At 43.6% G+C, this 14,388-nt stretch overlaps 1 protein-coding gene across 1 annotated transcript in view; it reads right to left on the bottom strand.

Annotated features, from left to right (window-relative positions):
* Positions 1–14,388, bottom strand: part of DNAH8 (dynein axonemal heavy chain 8) — a 583,322-nt gene that overhangs the window by 152,911 nt on the left and 416,023 nt on the right. The window contains exons 55-56 of the mRNA XM_078852248.1: positions 9,699–9,833; positions 672–794 (exon numbers count right to left, since the gene is read on the bottom strand). Coding sequence (XP_078708374.1) covers positions 672–794; positions 9,699–9,833 — 258 coding nt within the window. The remainder of the gene's footprint in view (positions 1–671; positions 795–9,698; positions 9,834–14,388) is intronic.

Here is a 14,388-nt window from a genome sequence, read left to right as displayed (position 1 = left end):
CCAAGAGACATACTAGGCTGTGGGTCTTTCTTATGTGTGTGTTCAAGGAAAACAGATTAATTGTGCTCTTTGCACATCTGTGTCATGCCATCTGTTTTCTGTGGTGTGAACTGGCTTTGGATAAGCACAGTAGAATGAGGAGAGTACAATATCTAGGGAAAAGTGGAATGGAATATTCTTATTTTAAATAACTCTAGGAGCAATACTAAGAACTACTTTGTCTGTGTACAAGATACCATATGGCTTTCCCACAAATAATACAGAACTTTTTTGCAGAAATGTATGGTTTACTAAAACTGACTGGTCCTGTCAATTTAATGTCAGGCTGAACATTTGAATAACATGCTGTTTTGGGGATTATACTGCTTTCATTAGAGCTTTTAAAAATATGACAAAGTTAAGGATAATATATGAAATATGACTCCTAAGTCCAAGATATATCTTCAGAATATCTATTCTACTCCCTGATGTTTATTTAATAATTACACCATAATCATATGACTTTTCTATGATTTACAGTTTAATAAAAACACTGCATTGTAAAAAGGAGTCAAATGTTTACTGTATATGAGAAAAAATCTGACTTATAAAATCTGAGATTCAAATATTTTTGTTAAATACTACAAAATATATTTTAGTCATATCTTCTTATATGAAGTTTTCTTCTATACCTGATCTCCCCATTCATTAATTATTGGCATATTAATGTCATCAATAAACACGGTCATTCTTCTCCCGCCTGGTGGTCCATAAGTACTTCCCATGCGTTTGTCCACATAACTCTCTATTGTCCTCTGAAGAAAAAAGAAAAAGTTTGAATTTAGTATCTACAATACCAGCATATTTTTTAAACATTTTATATTTATATTTGGAAAGGGTTTTTTTAAAATGTACTGCGTGTTGCCTGAGATAATGGAAAATTTCTTATCTGAGAATTTTCTTTTTGTCAGCAGTTTCTTGTCTCATTCTTCGCAAATAGGCTGTCTCTCTCCCTCATGGAACTCAAAGGTAGTCTGGAATTATTCCTGGAAGATTCAGGACTAAAACCCCATTACCTCATGCCACCAGAAGAATTTTTCCAAAGACGTAAAAAGACTCCTAACAACTGATTATTAGCATTAAGATGATAATCTCAAATTATATTAATGAACCTTAAGGTGTGTTGAGGTCTCCCTTTAGAGAAAAAAACAATTAGTTTTGAATTGTATTTTGGTCATTTAACAAACTACTAGGGTGGTAGATTGAGGAGAGGAATTGCTAACAAAAAGAAAATGATCAACTAAGACATTTTCAGTTCTGGTGCACAGCTTCTCCTCTCAAAATTCACTAATGGGCAATAAAGAGTAAGGAATCACTAAAGCAAGATGAGAAAGAATAAACTAGAATTTCAATTATAAATTACAGTGGAATAATAAGCCAAAGAGGAGGTTACTCACCTTGTGCAGTAACTGATGTTTTTTAAGATGAGTGTCCCTGTGGGTGCTCCACTCCACTCCCTGTGCCTTCGCTCTGAGAGTTTTACAGCAGTGCCCATACGGGCCGCGCATGCACAGTGTCTGCCCAATGTGCTGCTGGTGCCTCAATAGTGTGTGTGCATCCTGGACTCCTCAGTTCCTTCTCTACAACAGAGCCTACTCCAAACTCCGAAGTAGAGGGGAGGAGGGTGGGTAGTGGAGCACACACAGGGACACTCATCTCGAAGAACACCAGTTACTGCACAAGGCGAGTAACCTCCTCTTCTTCTTTGAGAGATGTCCCTGTGGGTGTTCCACTCCAGGTGACTTAAAGGCAGCATTTCTGAGGATGGTAGGGACTTGGGATCTGGTAAAAAAGCCATTGACAGCACAGCTCATCCCACCTGAGTGTCCATCAGGGGTCCCTGTGTGAGAGCGTAATTTTTGGCAAAGGTGTGCTCTGAAGCCCAAGTGGCAGCCTTGCAGAAAAGGGCAACAAAAATTATTAGGGATATGGAGTGACTTCCATATGAGGAGAGATGAATAAGCCTGGGACTTTTCAGCTTGGAAAAAAGACGACTAAGGAGGGATATGGTCTATAAAATCATGACTGGTGTGGAGAAAGTAAATAAGGAAGTGTCAGCTACTCCTTCTCATAACACAAGAACTAGGGATCATCAAATGAAATTAATAGGCAGCAGGTTTAAAACAAACAAAAGGAAGTATTTTTTCACACAACACATAGTCAACCTGTGGAACTCCTTGCCAGAGGATGTTGTGAAGGCCAAGACTATAACAGGGTTAAAAAAAGAACTAGATAAATTCATGGGGGATAGGTCCATCAATGGCTATTAGCCAGGATGGTCAGGGATGGTGTCCCTAGCCTCTGTTTGCCAGAAGCTGGGAATAGGAGACAGGGGATGGATAACTTGATGATTACCTGTTCTGTTCATTTCCTCTGGGGCACCTGACATTGGCCACTGTTGGAAGACAGGATACTGGGTTAGATGGGCCTTTGGTCTGACCCATTATGGCCATTCTTATGTTCTTATGTCTGCAAGTGGGATGTTATGCAGAAATGCTATAGAGGATGACACAGATCTAGTAGAGTGTGCCTTGACTGAAGTTGGAGGTTGTATGTGCTTTAATTGGTAGCATAGGTGGATGTAGTCTGATATCCAGTTAGATATTCTTTGGGTGGATATTGATTTGCCCTTAGTGTGTTCTGATATTGAGATAAAAAGTTTAGGGGAAGCTCTCAACCGCTTACTTCTATCCAGATAAAAAGATAACACCCTGCAAACATCAAGGGTGTGCATTGCAGCTTCACAAGGATTCACATGCAGTTTAGGAAAGAAGGTTGGTAGATGAATAGGTTCGTTGAGGTGGAAGGACGAATGCACCGTAGGGAGAAATTTAGGATGAGTTCAAAGCGTGACTTTATCTTTCAAAAAGATAGTGTACAGAGGTTCAGCCATGAGTGCTCCAAGTTCTCCCATGGATGTAATTGCCATTAAAAATGCAGCTTTCATGGATAGGTGCAGTAGGGAGCAGGTTGCTAGTGGTGCAAAAGGTTTGTGCATCAGGGCTTTGAGGACCAAGTGTAAGTCCCCTGGCTGAGTGGGTGGTCTAATGTCCAGATACAGGGTTTGGATGTCCTTGAGGTATCTCTTTGTGATAGGGTGGGCAAAGATCACTGTGTCATCGATTTTTTGGTGAAACACTGTGATTGCTGCTAGATGTATTTTTATTGAGCTAAAGGAAAACCCGGATAATTTAAGTTCTAGAAGACAGTCCAGTATAAGTAAGAGAGGGGCAGAAGCAGGAGAGGTGTGCCTGGTGGAACACCACGTGGTGAACCTAGTCCATTTATGAAGATAGGTAGTATGTGTAGATTGTGTCCTGCTGTGTAACAGCACCGTTCGGACTTGTTGGGAACAATCTTGTTGGGTTCAGTAGAGAACCATTGAGGAGCCATGCCTTGAGGTTGAGCATCGCTATATTGGGCTGGTGTAATTAGCCCCTGCGTTGAGATAATAGGTCCGGAAGGGGAGGGAGCGAGATCAGGGCACAAGCGGACATTGTGTTAGAAATGGGTACCATGCCTGTCTGGACCACGTAGGAGCTATTAGGATGACCGTGGTCCTGTCTGTTCATATCTTCTGTATCACCCTGTGGTATTGGTGGGAATGCATTCAACAAGTTGTCGGTCCATGTGATCATGAACGCGTCCCCCATGGAGTCCTTTCCCAGACCCACTCTGCAGCAGAATCTGGGGCATTTTGTGATGGTCGCAGTTGCAAATAGATCCAGTTGAGGATAACCCAACTGTGGGAGATGCCGTGTAAGATAGTACTGTTTATCTCCCATTCGTGGTCTAGGGGAAAAGATTGACTGAGCTTGTCTGCTGTGGTGTTCTGCTACCCGGACAGGTATGAGGCTGAGATATGTATGTTGTGTTGGAGGCACCAATTCCAAAGTTTCCTAGCCTTTGTGCATAGTGAATGGGATCGAGCTCCCCCTTGTCTGTTTATGTAAAATGTACATGCGATGTTGTCGGTCATCACCTGATTCTTTGTTTCTTGAGGAGTGGGAGAAAGTAGAGACAGGCATTTTGGACAACTCAGAGCTCTAGAAGATTTATATGTAGCATGGTTTTTGTAGAGGACCATAGGCTCTGAGTCGTGTGATGTCCCATGTGTGCCCCCCACCCAGTGAGGGAGGCGTCTGTCATGATTATAAGTGAGGGAGAATCCTGCGAGAACAGGACCCCGGAGCACATGTTGTGTGGTAGAGTCCACCATATTAGTGAATACTTGACCTTTGGCGGCATAGTTAGTAGTCTGTTTAGTCTGTGCACGTTTGGTTTGCAGATGGTGGCCAACCAACCTTGTAGGCACTGCATGTACAGGCGTGCGTTCTTGACAACAAAAGTACATGCAGCCATGTGGTCTAGAAGTTGCAGGCAGTCAGCGGCTGTCACCCATGGGCTGATCCTCAACTGGCCAACAAGATTCTTTATGGTGTAGAGTCTGACAGTAGAGATGCGAACCCCATTATCAAGTCTAGGTGTGTGCCTATGAATTCCAGTTGTTGGGTTGGATGTAGTTGTTTATATTCATTTGCAGATCAAGATTCTGGAAGCAGTCAATAGTCATCTGCATGAATAGGATGGCTTTTTCGTAGGTGTGTGACTTCAGCAGGCAATCATCCAGGTACAGAAAGATTATTATCCCTTTTTTTCCTGAGATGTGCCGTTACCACCGCAAGAACCTTTGAGAAGACCTGGGGTGCTTTGAGAGGCCAAAGGGTAAAACCTTGTACTGGTAATGGTCTGAGCCCAGGGCAAATCTGAGAAAGCATCTGCGGACAGGGTGCATAGTGATGTGAAAATAAGGGTCTTGCATGTCGAGGGCTGAAAACCAATCTCCCAGCTCCAGCACTGGAATTATTGCTGTTAGGGCAACCATCTTGAATTGTTGCTTCTTGACGAACATGTTTAGTCGGCTGAGGCCAAGAATGGGTCGCCAGCTCCCACTTTTGTTTTGTATCAAAAATAGTGGGAGTAAAACCCCTTCCCTCTGTGCTGAGCTGGCATTGTCTCCACAGCACCTAATTGCAGAAAATGTTGAACCTCTTGTCAGAGGTCGTGAGAGGGGTCCCTGAAGAGGGATAGGGGTGGGTGGGGGGTATGGACAGGAAGGGGATTGTATAGCCAGAGCGGATGACTTCTAGGGCCCATCCGTCTGCAGTGATAGCTACCCAGTTGGCACAGAATGGGAGCAGAGAGTGCCCAAAGGGGTGGATGGTTTATATGAGTGCTAGAGTAGGTGGGAGGTCTTTGTAGCGGGGTGGTCACCCACTCCTGCCTTAAAAGGCTTAAAACAGCCCGGGGAGAGGACTGTGGCAGAGAAGGAAAAGCGGGGCTGACTGGGGAGCGTACGAAGGTACCTGAGGTGAAGCAGGGCTGGGGAAGGCCAGAGGAGCTGGGAGGCTCCAGACTGGAAAAGCCCCAGGCTGCAGGCCTGGCAGACGACCTAAGACAGGGTACTGGGGTTGCAACAGTGCAGCCCAAGGATAGGCGGAGGCAGCAGGTCCAAACCCACCCTGCCTATGATGACTGGCTTATACAGACTGCCGTCAGCCCCAGGGAAAGGGGGCTAGATGGTGACTGGCAGTAGCCCATAGGCTGAGGCAAGATGGGGATAGAGGTTGGGGGGTTCCCCGAGGAGGGTAGACCCAGATCTGTGGGGTATTGCCTGGAGGGGAAACACCCCAGGTAAAAGGGCACCGGAGTCTGGGAGGGACACGGAGGCCAGCGACGGCAAGACACCGGCAGAGGGTGCTCCAGAGCTGGTAAAAAGGGCTATTTCCCAGAGAGCCAGCAGCAGGAACACAGGGGTGAGTCATTGCCCCGTGACAGTCTTCTATACCCTCGACCAAGGCTTCAAATCTGCTTATTAGGAGGAGGAGGTTGAGACGCTGCTGGTGTTGGGGGGTCGTGCCATTGAGATCTATTTCTCTGGCGTTGGTGCTGCTGATGGCCTTTGATGTTGTTGTGTGTGTGCCGGATATTGTGAGTGTTAATAAGGCTGATATCTGTATTGTCTCCTTCTTGTGGCAGGTGTGTGGATGCCCCGACACCTCAGTGTAGCACGTGAGTCTTTCATGGTGTGCAGCACTTCATTAGTTTTGGCTGCAAACAGCTTCTCGCCATTGAAAGGGAGATCTTCTGTGGCGTTCTGTATCTCCCGTGGGAATGAGGATGAGCTCAACCATAAGGTTCGATGCATGACCACTGACTTAGCGGTGGAGCTTGTGGCTGTATCAGCAGTAATCAAATGTGGCCTGGAGAGCCGTACGAGATATCATCTGCCCCTCAGAGACCACAGCTTTGAATTGTTGTTGTTTTTCTTCAGGAATGTCATTAATAATTCCATGACTTTTCCATAGTTCCTGTGCTCATACTTGGCTAATACAGTCGCATAGACTGCACTCTAACTTGTAACATGGAAAACGAGTAAACTTTGTGGCCGAATAAGTCCATCCTCTTACTGTCCTTATCTGATGCAGTGGACCAAAAATGTTGCTGTTTGTTTCATTGATTGGTCACTTCAACTACCAGTGAGTTGGGTGCTGGGTGTGTAAAAAGGAATTTGAATCCTTTAGAAGGGACATAGTATTTACGGTCAGCTCTCTTGCACATTGGGGGTATCATGGCTGGGGTCTGCCATATGGTCTTGGTGGGTTCCAGGATAGCCCCATTGATTGGCAATGCAATCTTGGAAGAAGCAAAGGTTTATAAAATGTCGGTTTGCTTGTGTTAAGTCTCTGGCACCTTCCCAAGAGCGATTTTTAGCTTGTTAGTGACTCTTTTAAATAAATCTTGGAAATGTGTAAAATCATCTGCCGTTGTTGGTGGCAGCGGCATAATAGCCTCGTCTGGTGACCAAGATGAATTGTTATTGGGTAGAGAGGTGTTGGGTGCGACATCTTCTCCCTGTAGAAATGTAAGTTCCTCCTGTACAGCCATAGCAGTGTGTGAAGGTGGAGGAGAAGATTGAGCATCCTCCTTGTGTGGGCTGGGATGACTTCTGTAATGTCTTCTGTAAGAACCCCAGGGACTCCAATAGGGCATCATTGTCCCAGGAAGAATGAGCAGGACTGCTGAGCTCCGTCTCAGGCCGGGACGGTAGAGAGGGAACTGAGTCTGGCCTGCGCATGCGCTATTGAGGCACCGACAGCGTGCGAGGCAGGCACCACTCGTGCGCGGCCCGTACAGGCACTGCTGTAAAACTCTCTGAGCGAAGGCACAGGGATGCACCTTGACCTGGAGTGAAGCATCCACAGCAACATCTCTTGAAGAAGAAATACAATTACGCCTCTATAAAGCAAAGGCTTTTTAAATTAGGGAATTATTTGGGAACCCATGTAGCGTCTTCTTCCCAAAGGATGTCTATGCAGAGGAATGGAAACTTACTTCGCAGAGTTTGATATATGCATTTTCTGAAGATAATGATGCCACTCTACACATTTACCCTGAGGCTCACACATTTTTATTTCCAGCGCATTAGACTAGGGGGTGCCTGGATTCCCTTTGGAACATTTCCCAGATGTCTAGTAAGCCAAATGACACAGGATTTTAGCATCTTGCTTGCAGCAACTTTGAGGCCCAAAGGCCCTGCCATTTTGGACTGAATAAGAAACAGGTTATGATCAGCATGTGTACTCTGTATGCTTGAGATATATCTTTAGAGCTCTACAAACTTTCAGTTATGCCCCAGTCTTTCCAAAAGATGCTTGGGAATTGGATAAAATGACAGGAGAACTATTTTCCAAGAAGCATAGCAAGAAGAATTTACTTTGAGCCAAAAGGATTTTTAGATGCATAAGGATAAACTTTTCCTCATTAGAAGTGCAACATGAGTTTTTATTTAGATAGAAGTATTAATTCTGAAACCTGCCTTTTGGAGGGGATGTCAGCTAGAAAAAGAGGCCACAGTCTTGTCTAATCTGGCCATTCTGATGAATCTTGACACCTGTGAATATTCAATTGAGAAGTCCAATGTGCCTGGACACAGAATGCTGCTAATCTTGGTATATGTACCACTTAGGGATTTTCCCAGAAAGGAGGAAGAGCAGTAAGGAGACCCTTCACCTCTTTGAGATTCTGCACCCCTGGCTGAGTGAGGGTCCTTGAGACTGAGAACCAGTTAGGCATAATTCCTATTATACTGCTGCCTGAAATCTGAGCCACTTTTTCTGGCAAAGCAGGGGTCCATGAGCTGAGAACCTGAGGCAGGACTTCCCAGAAATAACAGCCTTCTCTACATACCCAGACAGACTGCAGGGCCACAGAGCCTGATACAGAGTACCGTGAAAGTATCCTATATGCATTCCTTCAGTATGGGAAAGTAAAGAAGAAAAGATCTAAACCCTGACTTTTATACCATTTTCTCATTAAAGTTATGAGTTAGGTCTTTAAAAGAGAGTGCTTAATTTTGGCTTTTCTGGGACCAGAGCCCATGGAGTTTGCAAGACTGACCCCTGGAGCAGGCTGTTTGGCATCCCCTTCCATTCAAGAACCCTTCGAAGGGGAATCCTTGCTCCTATTTGAGGCTTTCCACCATGGTGTCACTGCTTTGAGCACGGAGACAGCAGCACCAGCTAACTAATTCAGCTCTGGCAGTTGCCCTGGCAGTGCAGGTGTCAGTGGCTTGCCTAGCATTTGCCCTCTTGAGCACCTAAAATGCTCCCTGCAGTACCTGTTGAACTTGATTTTATGCTTCCATAGTTTATCAGCAGCTATGGTTGGGAACAAAGGGAGTCTGCTAGAGCAGTGCTGCACCAGAGGACCCAGAAGATTTGAGTCTCAATGCTCTAATGATTCCTCAACTGAGGAAAAGGAGAGAAGAGCTAGAGGCTGAAGTTAGATCATTACTGTAAAAAAATTAATGAAATATAAAGTTAGAAAACAAAGTGGTTGGGAGAAACAAAACCATTAAGTTTTTCTATAGGATTTTCTAGTGGTCTGTGGGTCTTAGTCCTGGAGCCCCTAGTGAAAACAGCAAATGGTTTCAGAGTTCCACAGCAAAGAAGCACAGCCCATTCATGAAGAATGAAGAAACCTGTGCAGCAGAATTATCAATTTACTGTAAAAGTGATTTGGTGTGGAATTGTCCAAAGTGCCTAAGGGCTTGTCTACAGTACTGTGCAGGGTCACTCTAAGATACGCAACTTCGGCTACATGAATAGTGTAGCTGAAGTCAACATACTTAGATCTACTTACCACGGTGTCTTCACTGCGGTAAGTCGACAGCTGACACTCTCCTGTTGACTCCACTTGCGCTCCTCGTTCTGGTGGAGTACCGGAGTCAACGGGAGAGCACTCAATGGTCGATTTATCGCGTCTATACTAGACACGATAAATCGAACCCCGCTGGATAGACTGCTGCCCGCCGATGCAGCAAGTACTGTAGACAAGCCCTAAGTGATTTAGGAGAACAAGACCCATTGACTTTCATAGATTCCAAGGACAGAAGGGACCGTTGTGATCATGTAGTCTGACCTCCTATGTAACACAGGCCAAGAAACTTCCCCAAAATAATTCCTACAGCATAAGTCATTCCTAAATCATTTAGGAGCGTCTGAAAATCCTAGCCTTTATCATCAGAACTTTGAAGTACATTTTAAATATTTATACAAAAAAAATACACTAGTACTGTGTAAGATCTATGATCTTACCTGAAACATAAATGGTTCTGTGGCAGAGGAAAAGTTTAAACTTTTTGACAAATGTTCTTCAGGATCATATTTTTTCAAATAACCTTTAATCATTACAGTCTTTGCAGTTCCCTGTTCTCCTGTGAGCAAAACTGCCTGTAATAAAAATTTTAGAAAGACAGATATTATAAAACTGCTAATTAAATGACTTACTGTATAGAAAATTATTTTAAAGCAAAGGATATTTAAAAACAATAAACTTCGGTATTGATTTATTACTGTAATTAAGCTGGCGGCCTGTCTGTGCTACTGTATGAATTGACAAACTATTAGGTTTCTGTCCCTTCTGGTTTCCCTGACACAAATTAACTACTGAAGTTCGGCTGTTAGAGGGAAGGAATGAAGGGAAAAGGGTACTGGAGAAAGTTTTACAAATGTTATCCAGTAGTCTCAGTTTATCCCATTTTTCTGATACGATCATTGCCAAAGTCTCCTTAAAATGGGCAGTTCAACCTCCAAGAAATGGCTGTGGGGAGGACAGCACTGGATTAGTCAAAGCAGTCAGGGCCAGCCTTGGGGAAAATGGCACCCTGGGCAAACTTATATGTTGACACCTCTAGCCCCCATGGGTGCCCCCATGGCTCCCTACCCTCCATCTCCGCTGTCCTCCAAAAGTTCCTCAGGTGCCCTACCCCACACAACACCTCTGGCCCTGCTGCCTCCTCCCAGTGCTTAATTTATATTGAAAGAGTTGCAGGAGCTCAGCCCCAGCACAAATTAAGCACTGCCTGGGCAGCCACCCACCTCTGAAGGCAACGCCACCACCAGCAGCAGCGTAGCAGTAAGGGTAGCATGGTATATGATGTATTGCCACTCTTATTTCTACACTGTTGCTGCGGCTTGTGATGCCTGGTGCTCAGCCTGCAGTTCAAGGCAGGCTCTGTGCTGTCACATGAGGGCTGCATCTTGCCAGAACCCATGGCCATCCTGCAGCCCTCTGGGAACTCTTGGCTCACCAGGAGCACCATTTCAGATTTGGTGGGGGGCACAACTTTAACCTGAAAACTAGACTTTTTTGCAGATAATAATTTAGAAATTAGCTGACAGGAGCACTGCATCTAAGTCCTATATAAAGAAAGAAAACATATATCGAAACACCAATTAAAGCCCTATATTAAGTTTATATGTAAGTTTAGAACAAGCAAGAGATAATACAGCAAAATATTCCCAATCCCAAACCTTGAGGTATCAATTCTGGAGCTTTAACATAGATATCAGAAACACAAGTTTGATACTTTGTACACTATATTTAGGAGAAATAAATAAAATCTGCTTAATTTCAGTAACAATCTGTGTTACTCCCACTTTATTTTAGTCAATTGTTTTTCACTCCACTAAAAATGTATTTACTTAATTTTAACATATGCATTTAAGGTTTTATTTTCTCTTTTATTAAGAACAGGAATTTATTTATCTAATTATTTTGGCATTTATGTTTATTGATCACAATCATGTGTGTGACTCACTAACATTTGACTCCATCATTAATATTAGTATCAGACTTGGAATCACATTTATTTTTGTACGAATATTAAGTTATTTTACAGATATAACTAAAAATAATATTTTAAAATAAGCGTCCTTCATCTGCACAGTGTCTAAAATTATGTGTTTAGCTAATATTTTTTAAACTGGCATTGCTAAGGTGAGTACAAGCAAAATTTACATTCTAAAAGGATACTATTATTTGATTGTACCGCTTTAAGTAATGAATGACAAAGTACAATATGGCAATAAAAGTAATAATGATAATTACTACAGCAAGTACAGGTAAGGCATTTTAGAACTCACTACTCAAAGAATTAAATTTATGCATAAGCAAGAAATAAAATTATGAAATACACAGACCAGTCAAAACACTAAAATATCAATACTGTAATCCTTAATGAACTTTGAAAGAATAAAATTACAGAGATTATAAATCCCTTGTGCATTTCAACAGGAAGTACCAAGAAGTAACAACAACAACAACGTCTGTGTGTGTGTGAGGGACAGTGCGTGTGTGTTGAGGGAGTGTGACGTTATTGACTTGAACTGGGACCGTATAGAACATTGTTGCAACCAAGGTCCTGAAGTGGCACCAAATCTTGTATAAAGGGGGTCAAATAAGGTATCTAAGACAGGTTATGGTTTGCTGGTTAGGATTATGCTATCTGTTTGCATGTATCATTTTTGTATTTAAAGATATAAGTATTGGCTCTATACTGTCTGTATTCCAAACTTATGCTATGATTCTGGGTGACACCCCAGACAAGTTGGTGTCAGCTCTGCCTAGCCTGCTTGATGGCCCATTAAGGACCATCAGCTATACATGTGACCACTGAGAGAAGGCAGACATGCCTTGTGACTCAGCAAGATATGCAGGGACCTGCCTATGGACAGACCTCTTAGATTTTTCCAGGCCATGTGATGGACAGCTTGTCTTTGGAACAAAGAAAGAAAGACCACATGGCAAGAGAATATAAAAAGCTGCTGCAGCTCCTCCATCTTGTCTTCAATCCCACTTCTTATCTCTTGAGGAACTTTGCTACACTGAAGCTTTGAACGAAGGACTGAATGACCCATCCCAGCTATGGATGTACTCCAGAGACTTGATTTGAACCTGCAGTTTATTCTATCACTGCTGCAAGTCTGAACCAAGAACTTTGTCATTACTGTATGTAATTGATTCCATTTAACCAATTCTAGCTCTCATCTATATTTTTTTCCTTTTATGAATAAACCTTTAGATGGTAGACTCCAAAGGATTGGCAACAGCGTGATTTGTGGGTAAGATCTGATTTGTATATTGACCTAGGTCTGGGGCTTGGTCCTTTGGGATCAAGAGAACCTTTTTTCTTTTACTGGGGTATTGGTTTTCATAACCATTTGTCCCCATAACGATTGGCACTGGTGGGGATACTGGGAAACTGGAGTGTCTAAGGGAATTGCTTGTGTGACTTGTGGTTAGCTCGTGGGGTAAAATCAAAGTCTTCTCTGTTTGGCTGGTTTGGTTTGGTTTGCCTTGGTGTGCACAGAAGCCCCAGCCTTGGGCTGTAACTGCCCTGCTTTAAGCAATTTGTCCTGAATTGGCACTCGCAGTCGGGGTCCACCAGAACCAGCCTCGTTACAGGGAGTGTGTGTGTATGTGTGTGTGTGACACAGAGAGTGTGTTGGGGGGAGTGTGTGTGTGTGTGTGAGAGAGTATGTTGGAGAAGCGTGTGTGTGAGAATGTGTGTTGGGGGAGTGTGTGTGCACGTGTGTGTGTGAGAGTGTATGTGTGTGTTAGGGGGAGTGTGTGTGAGAGAAAGTGTGTACATTGGGGCAGGAGTGTGTGTGTGTGTGTTGGGGGGAATGTGAGTGTATCTGAGTGTGTCAGTGCACTGTCTCTTTAAGCAGAACATTCAGGAGCCTCAACAGCAGTGGTGACAGCACCCACTGCCAACCCCGAGGCAACAGCACAGACATGCTCCTCCTGACCCCCACCACAGCTCAGCAGAGACCAAGTACATGGGTGGGGACAGAGGGACACCCCAACATCAGTGCCTCCACCCCTGGCTTTGCACAGCAAATAGGAGGCAAGCTCCAGGTCTCGAGTAGCTTGGCCAGGGGCAGCTCCATGGGCTTCAGAGAAGCTATCTGGCTGGTCCAGCTGACCCTCCACCCCCTGCAGCTCGGTCCATCTGCCCTCTCCAGACACTGATAAGAAACAATAACCTTAATGTTAGCTAGTGAACTATGTCCAGTAGGGCTCATCAGGCCCATAAACTTGTAGACATAAAAATAAATGTTGTCCCTTGGCTATGACTACTGAACTCATAGCAGGGATGTAAAATTGTGGGAGCTGCTGCTAGAAGAAAGGAAATTATTGTACAATAAATTTTCCATTCTGAAGCCCAACATTTCCCACAAGTCTGTTGTGTGTGGGATATAGCAAACAGTGAAATGTAAGTACAGAGGAACCAAAAAAACAGACTGAGATAAAGAATTCTCCACCTGAAAGTAAATGCCTGAAGAACAAGTTATTTTTTGATCACAGTATACAGCTCCTTCCTTCAGAAGAATGCCCCTGCAGAGAATATTAAATCCACCTTATAAGGTTTAATAAAGGTTTTGATAGAAGCCATCTTGCTGCCATGAAAATTTCCTTAGTTGAAGCACATGCTCTTTCTGTTCATGATGTGGCTAGAAATTTAGTACAATAGGCTCTGATTCCTTCAGGAATATGTTTCACATTATTTGAATGAGCCAGAGATAGCGTGGATGCCTGAAGACCTTGGCACTTCTGGTGAAAAGGAACAAACAAGAAGCACAATCTTCTTCTTAAGCTGGTGCACTTGAGGTAGATCTTCAGTGCTCTACATACATTCAGATTATGCCATTGCTCTACAGTAGCATACTGTGGATTTGGACAGAATAGTGGGCAAATAACTGCTGGTCATGCCTGGACAGAGGAATTCACTTTTGGTAAGAAAGATTCTGTAGTCCTTAGAACCTGCATATACAGAGCTGCTAACTCCATAAGCCATCTAATGGATGTGCCAAGAGACAGGTTTTGACAGATAAATAGAGTGGTGTAACTCTTAACAGTTCAAAGTAATAGGTGATTACGGTTTTTTGCACCAGTGATAGATCCCACTTAAGAAAGACTGACTAGACCTTTGGCCAGACT

The sequence above is a fragment of the Lepidochelys kempii genome, chromosome 3 (assembly GCF_965140285.1).
Source record: "Lepidochelys kempii isolate rLepKem1 chromosome 3, rLepKem1.hap1, whole genome shotgun sequence".
In the NCBI taxonomy this organism is placed as follows: domain Eukaryota; kingdom Metazoa; phylum Chordata; order Testudines; family Cheloniidae; genus Lepidochelys; species Lepidochelys kempii.
The sequence above is the reverse complement of the archived record's forward strand: the minus strand, read 5'-3'. Positions and strand labels throughout refer to the sequence as shown.